The 9,507-nt window shown below is 29.8% G+C and overlaps 1 protein-coding gene and 1 non-coding gene across 2 annotated transcripts; one reads left to right on the top strand and one right to left on the bottom strand.

Annotated features, from left to right (window-relative positions):
- Window positions 1-1,597: 1,597 nt before the first annotated feature.
- Window positions 1,598-6,958, bottom strand: LOC130825421 (uncharacterized). The gene is made up of 2 exons (XM_057690641.1): window positions 6,771-6,958; window positions 1,598-2,027 (listed from the first exon to the last, which is right to left on the bottom strand). The coding sequence occupies exons 1-2, from the start codon at window positions 6,854-6,856 to the stop codon at window positions 1,733-1,735; spliced, it is 381 nt and encodes a 126-aa protein (XP_057546624.1). The 5' UTR covers window positions 6,857-6,958; the 3' UTR covers window positions 1,598-1,732.
- Window positions 6,959-9,391: 2,433 nt separating this feature from the next.
- LOC130826370 (U5 spliceosomal RNA) lies at window positions 9,392-9,507 on the top strand. Its single transcript, XR_009047075.1, has one exon. It is a non-coding gene; the product is annotated as a U5 spliceosomal RNA (small nuclear RNA).

Below are 9,507 nucleotides of genomic sequence, written 5' to 3'. Positions count from 1 at the left end.
TCTTGTTCACTTGATTTTGTTTTTGGGTCTAAATATTCTAAATGTGTTGCTTTCCAAATAAGTTTCATATTTCTTTTCTGTAAGTCCAGATTCTCTCCCCCTAGGGATGGGAATATTTTCTCATTAAAGTGGCATTCAGCAAATCTAGCTTGAAATTGATCACCAGTTAATGGTTCAAGATACCGAATGATTGATGCAGATTCAAAACCGACATATATTCCCATTCTTCTTTGTGGATCCATTTTTGTACGTATATACAACGCATCCAAAAATTTTCAAATGTGAAATGTTTGGTTCATGACCAGCTACTAATTGCATTGGCGAATATTTATGATAGATGTAGGTCTTAGCCTAATCAATGATGTTGCATGTCATATGGCATAACCCCAGGCTGATGATGGTAATTTTGATTTCATTAGAAGTGGTCTTGCGATTAATTGCAATCTCTTAATTAAGGATTCAGCAAGACCATTTTGTGTGTGAACATGTGGCACAGGGTGTTCCACTTTAATTCCAATTGACATGCAATAATCATTAAAAGTTCAAGATGTGAATTCGCTGGCATTGTGCAATCTAATACTTTTTATTGTATAATCAGGAAAATGATTTTTCAATTGGATGATTTGTGCAAGTAGTTTTGCAAATGCATTGTTTCTACTTGATAGAAGGCTTACATGTGACCATCTTGTGGAAGCGTCTATTAAGACCATGAAATACCTAAAAGGTCCACATGGTGGATTAATTGACCCACATATATCTCCTTGAATTCTTTCAAGAAATATATAGGAGATTCAATAACAATCTTCTTTACTGATGGTCTAGTAATAAATTTTCCAAGAGAACAAGAGGTGCATAAGAGCTCATTTGACTGGGGAATCTTAATATTTCTTAGTGAATGTCCGACTGAATTTTCTATTATTTTATACATCATCCCAATGCTAGGATGACCTAAGCGGTCATGCCATAAAGTGAATAGCTCCTTATTGTCTAGTCTTATCACATTTATTTCAATCGGGCGTATATGAGTGAGATACAACCCCGATGAATATGCTGGCATCCTTTCAAGGATAATTTTCGTTCCATTACTTTATGCTGTAAGGCATAAGAATTCTTTTTCATTTATGGTTTTGGTTTCCATATGATAACCATTTTTCCGTATTGCCTTGAAACTGATAAGATTTCTTCGAGATTTACTCGAGTATAGTGCATCATTTATTTCTAATTGTGTCCCCATAGGGAGTATAATGCATGCTTTTCCAGTGCCTTCGATTAATTTTGCTGTTCCTGATATGGTATTGACATTTGCCTCAAGCAATTTTAGGTTTGAAAAATATTCTCGATTTTTCAGTATCGTATGTATTGCTCCACTGTCCAGGAGGCAATGAAATGTTGATCCATTTACTGACATTTCCTTTTCTAAGACAAGAGAAGAAAAAAAAATTTATTATTAATATAAAGTCAAAATACTCAATACAAAAAAAACATAAGTAGAGAATTACAACTTATCAAATGCAAACAAGTTAGATAAACAAAAAATGCATCTAGTCATCTTCAAAAGATGTAATTATCTTCTTCTTGGGGATCAAGTTTGTGGAGGTTCACATCCTCATTAAAGAAATCGAAGACATCTAAGGTGGGCCAAGATGTACTTGCTTCATTTACAAAATTTGCTTCTGCCCCTTTTCCTTTGGTTCAAGTTTGGCGGTAAGGCAAGTTCGCCCCCAATGTCCAGTCATGCTACATCTATTACATGTGCTTTTGTGTTTCTGTACTTCTTTAAAATTATCATTTCGGGGGTAAATATATTTCTTTCATAAATGTGGCTACATCCACGGCCACGATCAAGTCCATGACCACGACCACGACAACGACCATAGAAATTTCCTTGTTCAAACGTATTCATGCCGCTCTTTTCGTGATATTTTCCACGACCTCTGCCTCTTATGAAATAGTTCCCACGACCTTGATGGCGCACATTCCTCTCAATCATCTTTGTCTCATTAAAGGGCATAGTCCCCACAGGTCTCCTGTTGTGATTTTTCAATAATAGTTCATTATTTTGTTCTGCAACAAGAAGTGTTTTCAGCAATTCATGATATTTCTTGAAATGCCTTTCAAGATATTGTTGTTGTAACAAAATGCTATTTACGTGAAAGGTTGATAATGTTTTCTATCATTTCTTCACCTGTTATTATTTGTGTAACAGACTCAAAATTTTTAATTTTAATCTTCCGATTAATTATTCCGAATTTTCAATTCAAATCTGTAATCCTTTGATTATCCATTTCAAACCATCTTTAATTCCTAAATCTTTTCCGATTTTGTAATTTCTTTCAAATATTAAACTTTAAAATAGTATTTTGTTTAAAATCTTTTTATAAGCACTAAAATATTATTTTATTATTTTATAGTACGAAAAGTAAAATATTATTATTATATTCACGATTTTGTAAAACGTTACTTTTTAACTTTCTTCCTTAAACTAACATTACTACTTATTATTTTAACCTTAAAATTTTGATATAATTATTTTATACATAAAAATGAGTTGTATTTTTCAACATTAAGTATAGTTTATGCAAAATTTTAAATAAACTACATATTTTCATGATCAAATTTACCCATTATTTTAAGGTGTATTCACTTGTACATACTAGAACAAAATTTTGATGAACCAAAATCCTTTCTATGGTAACCCATGATGTTCATCACTAACACAAGCTATCACCATTTGCGTACACAAGCTAACCTTCTTCTACACTCCAAACTCTTACACACTCCAAACTCTTACACATTCACTTACACACGACAACTCTTACACATTCTTTTACACACTCTAAATCACTTACACAAGTTAACCTTCTTCTATACTCCTAACACTCTTTTTCATACAATCTAATGAACTACAAAGTTGCCCAAACCCATTATAAATACCCCCCTTAGCCATGAGATCATTTACACCACCATCATCAAATCTTTCTAACATTCTTTCTTATATTTTCACTTGATTAAAATCTTACTACATTGATACCTTTATTAATTGAAAAAAATTAAAGAACATGGAGCTTAGAACACTCTTTATTTAGCTTAAATCATCATCATTATTTTGGGAGTTGGAATTAATTATCTTTGGAGCATTATTATCTATCTTGGAGGATCTTATTTCTTATTATTTTCCCAATTAGTACTTAGTACTAATCCTTGGTGTTAGTATGGTATAACTTCTTACCCTACTCTTTTTGTGGAATTTTACATTATATTTACTTTATAATATGCAAAGTATGAAATATGTTGATATATTTTAGTGGAAGTTAGTTTAATGAAATTATGATCAAGATTATATTAAGTAAGTATATGCTAAAAGTATTTTTAGTATGTTAATTTAATAATCTTTGAACAAGTTTAGGAAGTTGAGTGCAAAATTATATTCTAGTGATATTAAGCATGATTTATGTTATAAACTAGTGCTAGTATATTTGAGAGTTATGTGTTACATTAGAAATGTTATTATATTTAAGAATTTATTTTATGTTAGAATTTTGTATTAATATGTTTATGTTAGCCTTCAAACTAGTTTATAAGGTAGTAAGTTAATTTTTTTGAATGTATTTTACTAAGTATGATTATATTAAGAATATTGTTATTATACTTTATTCTGAGATTTAAGTTTATCCTTAAAGTGATAGTAAATTTCTAAGTTATTGTGTAAAATTTTTTATTTTTTTTTAAGTGGTGATGTTAATTATTTAAATCTTGAATTTACTATAATAAATTAAATGAAGTTGTTTTGTTAGCGAAAAAGGCCCCAAAATACTCATATGCCATTCAACCATTATCATATTAAAAAGAAAAAAGAGTTTGATTTATTTTTTTTATATTATTATAAGCTATTTTGTGATAATATTAAAATAAAATCTTAAAAGTTATTTTTGAGAAAGCTTTATAAGTTATTAAATATTGAAGTGATTTTCTTGAATATATGAGATTTCATAATTAAAAATAAAAAAATAACTTTTGTGACATTTAATTACTATTTAGTACAAAATAATATTTTATCTGCTAACTATTTGACCAAAATTTATATAAAAAGATGTAAAAGTATTTTTAGTAAACTTGTTCTTAAACTATGTGTGAAATATTGATTTTTGTGAAATTATAAGTTTTATTTGTTTTATAACTAGAATGTTGATTTTTGCGAATCTAATAAGTTTACTTATTCTTCCAAACTTGAAATAATTATTTTTAGTAAACTTGTTGAATTTTGAACTTATCCAAAGGTTGCAGTTTAACTTGAGTTTTAATTAGAATGTTTGATTTTGTGAGGAGAATAAAGTTTTATTTATTTTAAAGTTGGAAATTTTAATTTTGGAAACTTATTTCAAGAGAAATATATTTTAGTAGCTACTTGTGGAAAATACTAATTTGGATACTATTAATAAAATATTAAGTTATTAGTGTGAATTGACCTATTAAAATAAAGTTATAAATAAAATTTAATGTGTAAAAATTAAGTAATGAATATATAAAGACGTAAAGGTAAATCAAACGTTATGATCAAGAATTATATTAAATAAATGAAGTTACCACTTAGGTTGGTCAAATTCAAATTCAAAGTCAACTTGGAGTAATAAAAATGTGATGTACTTGTGTGAAATGTATTAAATGAATGACCCTGATAGTAAGGTAATATCGAACCATGGACCGGCATGTGAAATCCCGGCGTCCGTGTTGGCCGGCACGTAAAATGCGGTGTAAGACAGGGGATTCGCTACCTATCCTGTAGAGCTCGAGCATAAATATTGTATTGGAGGGGTGACGACTCCCACCACAGTTAGGGTTTTGGACTACGGTTCTCACCTAACCAGACCCTTACATATATCAGATGTCATATTGATGTGCTTGTTGATCAGTGATAAACTTGATTAGTGTTGATGCTATGATGCATGGTACGGGTATGAGTATTAACCAAATGAACTTACTCAAGTGTTAAGATTACCGAATTGTATAAGTGGCAGTAACGTACTTCTGTCCGGATCGATAATGGTATCTTAATGACTTAAAAGTATGTAACAGAAAAAGAACATGGTTAAAGTATACGGTGGTGTCAATTAAGTATAAGTTCGTACTTAAATTATTATTTTGTAAATGTACCGTATGATTTCCGTATTTTGAGCTGGATAGGAAGTTATGCTTGGCGTTAAGCGCTGACCGATTCAATCGGCTGTCATCCATATCATGGATGGCAGCATTTTGCAGGATTTAGTTCAGGTTCCGATCCAAGCCGCAGCAATTACTATTTATCGAGAACTTAGCTGTTTTTTGTATCTTTATTGATGACTTGATGATGATGTATTTTTTTTTCTTTTTGAGCAAACAATATTTCTTATCAGAGGTAATAATATTTTACTTTTGTTTTAAACAATTTCAGTTTTATTATTTAAAGTTTTTACAATTCGGCATTTTGAGACTTCCGCAATATTTTTTTTATATTAAACATTATTATTAAATGTTAATTATATATCGAGATTGCCGCTCTTGTTACAATTTGTCCACAATAGATCAATTTTGATTTTATTAGATGAAGGGCTGAATTATAATCACTAATTGATTTGAAATCTTGAAATCTTAACTCTCGTCATTCATCGATGGCCTTTGGGAGAAGTACACTTTTATTATGGCCAAATCTCTCATTTAGCTCTTCCCAAAGTAATTTTGGGTCCTCATAATTAGTGTATTCGTGTTTGAGACTTTCGGTTAAATGATGTTTCAAAATTGATGCAGCTTTTGCCTTATCTTCGTCAATTTTTATGGGATATCTTTCAATACCCTTTCCTTTGTCGGCGGGATTAAGTTCAATTATTGTGTATGATAAACTTTTTCCTTTTAGATATAATTTTACATTTGAAGCCCATTGTATAAAATTGTTTCCTGTTAATTACAGGGTATTGAGTTCTATCTTTTTCCTTTTATTACATTCTTGTGGGACAGTGGGATCATTAGTAGGTTGGACTGGTGGGTTATCAGTAGATTGTGGCGGCTGATTAGTAGGTGGTTGTGCTGGTGGATTAGTTGCATTATTAGAACTTGGCATTGAGTTTTCATTTATATGGGTATTATTTGGATTATGTCTTCGCAGTTGGTTTAAACCACTATTAGCTGGGTTGGTAGTAACAGATATACAATTTTTTTTCAAGGATAAAGTATAGAACGGTGTTAGTAACAACTTGAATAATAATATTGATGCCGTTTGATTGTTGGTTCATATTGTGGCTAAAAAATATTACAATGTATTGAAAAAAAAAAATATTACCTTCTTGGATTTTTGAGAATAAAAATTGATGTTGATAACGTGTTAAAAGGTAGGAAGAATATAAGGAGAAATGTAGTATAAGGGATAAACTTATATCGATTTATCTTCTATTTCAATTCTATCCCAGTATTACAAGAACTTGCACATATATATAGTGCAAGACATTAAGAGGAAACAAATGTGTTACTATTACAAAGGATAGTAATACACAACTCAATGCATTCATAAGTTATTACATCAATCATAACACTTTTAGTATTTACTCTTGGTTGTGAAATTTCAATGAACACCTACTAAAAATTATCAAATTTTAGCATAAAGTTCAAATTTTTACCATAGATATTGACTTAAAAATACATATTTATACCTTACCTTTGCACTAATTAAAAGGACTTTATATGAAAACAAAGAAGAAACAAGAGGGGGAAAAAAGAAAATAAAAGTGTTAAGACAGCCATACAGTGGTGGCAGGCGGCTGCTGGCCATGGCAACAGGCAACAGGCGACTGGAGATAGGCGGCGGTGGTGGCTGAGGTCGGGACGGCATCCGTCGTTGCTGATTGGGTAGGTTTTAGGTCTTAGGGTTTTATACTTTTATTGTTAGGAGAGAGAAGAGAGAGGGGTAATATTTCTTATTAGCATTACAAAATACATGCCTTGGCCATATGCTTTCCCAGCCAATTTCAAGAATTTTAAGTTTTTCTAAATTTGCAGCTGGGGCACGTGCCAGGAGTGCCCCAAAATAAATACGCCCCTGACTGGATAAAACACACTAAAAATTTATAATCTAATACACCATTTTAATTCGTTGGTTTGGTTAGTAAGAAACATTGAAACTTGCGAGTCACACAAAGTTGAGAAATTATAATGAAGTAATATATAGTAGTTATAATTTTATAAACAATATACTCCCTTTCAATTTTTTTTCAGTTATCCATTTAGTTTTTTAGTTTTTTAACACTATTCATCGATTACTCTTAATTTGTATTTTATTTTTAATGTAGACGTTAAAATATAGTCTTGTGGGATTTTATTTAATTCGTCTCAATGTAAAATTTTATTAGTATTAAATTTTTATAATTTTTAATTATGCACAATTAGAGATATTTAGAATTGAACTAGTGCATTAGATAGTATGCCAAAAATAAATAGGACAACTGAAAAGAATTGGAGGAAGTATTAAAAATAATCTGTTTTCAACTTTGGCGCCAATAGAGCTGTTCAAAACAAACCCGACCCGAGAATCCGATCCGAAATCGAAAATTATCCGACCCGAAAAAATGTAAGTTTTTAAGGTTTACCGAACCGCAATTACCCGAACCGATACTTCACTCGAACCGTTTGATAACCGAAAAGGGCAAAATCGAACTCGAACTGCAACCGAATTTTATAACCGACATATAAACCTTAACCGATGTTACCCGAACTGAACAGTGATCGACCCGAGTCAAATCCGACCCGAATTATGCACGTAACCGAATGTAACCTGACTAAAATCGATTAAGATCGATCTGTTTTTAACCCGAACTGATACAAACCCGAATCGATTATTAATCGAACTGTTTTTAACCCGAACTGATACAAACCCGAACCGATTGTAAATCGAACTGTTATAAATCCTAATCAAATTTTCACCTAATTTTAGCAAATTAAGTCCAATTTCATTTTTCTAATAATACGAAAAAAGGAAGAACACAAGTTCTATACAGAAGAGATTGCATACAGAATATATATATATATATATATATATATATATATATATATATATATATATATATATATATATATATATATATATATATATATATATAAAAACTAATTGAAATAAATTGATCTGCCTATTAGGGCTGGCAAAAGCTGACCCGACCTGCTAACCCTCTTCACATTCAACATCTTCATTATTTTCGAAATTAATTATTGGAGTAACAGGAGTTTTCGGACTAGGTATTTCATTTTCAAAGTCCATCCCTATTTAAATAAAATACAATTATATACTAATTCAAAACACAGTTATTGGAGTAATTGAATCCATGGCTAAAGCAATAAAAAATAATTATATACTAATTCAATCTTGAATGTATTCTATATATGTACACACTTTCAAAGCTAAATATTAAAAAACTAAAGCTAAGAAGGACAACACTTTCAATATTAATGAAGGGCTAAGATTGAAACCATTTTGAAATCAATGGTTAAAATCCAAAATCCATGTGACATTTATAGTTGTATGTAATTGGTTATTGAAAGTTTTTTAAGGATAGAAGAGGTGGACATTATCAAAACCATTCATTCATCCACATTATACATTATCAATAGCTTAAATTTAATTAATGGTAAATACTATTTTAATAAATATTTTCTTAAAAAAGCTAATTAGCAATAAAATTGAATAAGAATTATTTATAATTATGAGGTTATTAAATAACTTATATATTATGTAAACATAATTAAATAAAATTTTAATTCGTTATTAGTGGTTTAATTTCGTTGAATTCATAATAATTGACAACTTGCAAGTTACAATTAAATCTTTAATATACTATCGATTAAGTATTTATGTAAGACAATAAGTCTATGATAGTCTAATAGATTGTTTTGATTAGTTTTGTTCATTCAACTTGATCAAACTTACAATATTCAATCTCACTTACAATTTAACGACATAGCTTCAAGTCTATATTAGACAAGTTCCAATTAAATCTTTATTAAACGATCGATTAAGTATCTAATTGATTAATATTAATTAATATATAGACTAATACTATATTTCTAATAGTTTATTTTAGTTAGTTTTAGGTTTTATTATACTTAAAAAACTTCAAAACTATGTAAGACTGTAAGTCTATAATAATCTAATCGATTGTTTTGATAAGTTTCATTCACTCAACTTGATTAAACTTACAATATTCAATCTCACTTACAATATAATTAGTCAATCAGATAGTCAGATGTCAAGTTTGCAATTTTGTCAGCTGAAGATGACTTTCAATAACAAAAGAAGTTGTCCCACATCGGCTATGAAAGATACTAATAAAAGAAAAATCCTTTAAATCACTTCCACAGATCTCATATCAACTTACGCAGCCACGCCGTGAGCACAAATTGAACTATTCTTTCGCCTTTTACTAAAGAATACCGTGTGCTCGCTGCATTAAGTGGCATACGTTTATTTTTGGAGGAAGCCTTTAATTAAGGTTA

The sequence above is a fragment of the Amaranthus tricolor genome, chromosome 10 (genome assembly GCF_026212465.1).
Source record: "Amaranthus tricolor cultivar Red isolate AtriRed21 chromosome 10, ASM2621246v1, whole genome shotgun sequence".
NCBI lineage: Eukaryota > Viridiplantae > Streptophyta > Magnoliopsida > Caryophyllales > Amaranthaceae > Amaranthus > Amaranthus tricolor.
Note: the sequence above shows the minus strand (reverse complement) of the source record. Positions and strands in the feature narration are given on the sequence as shown.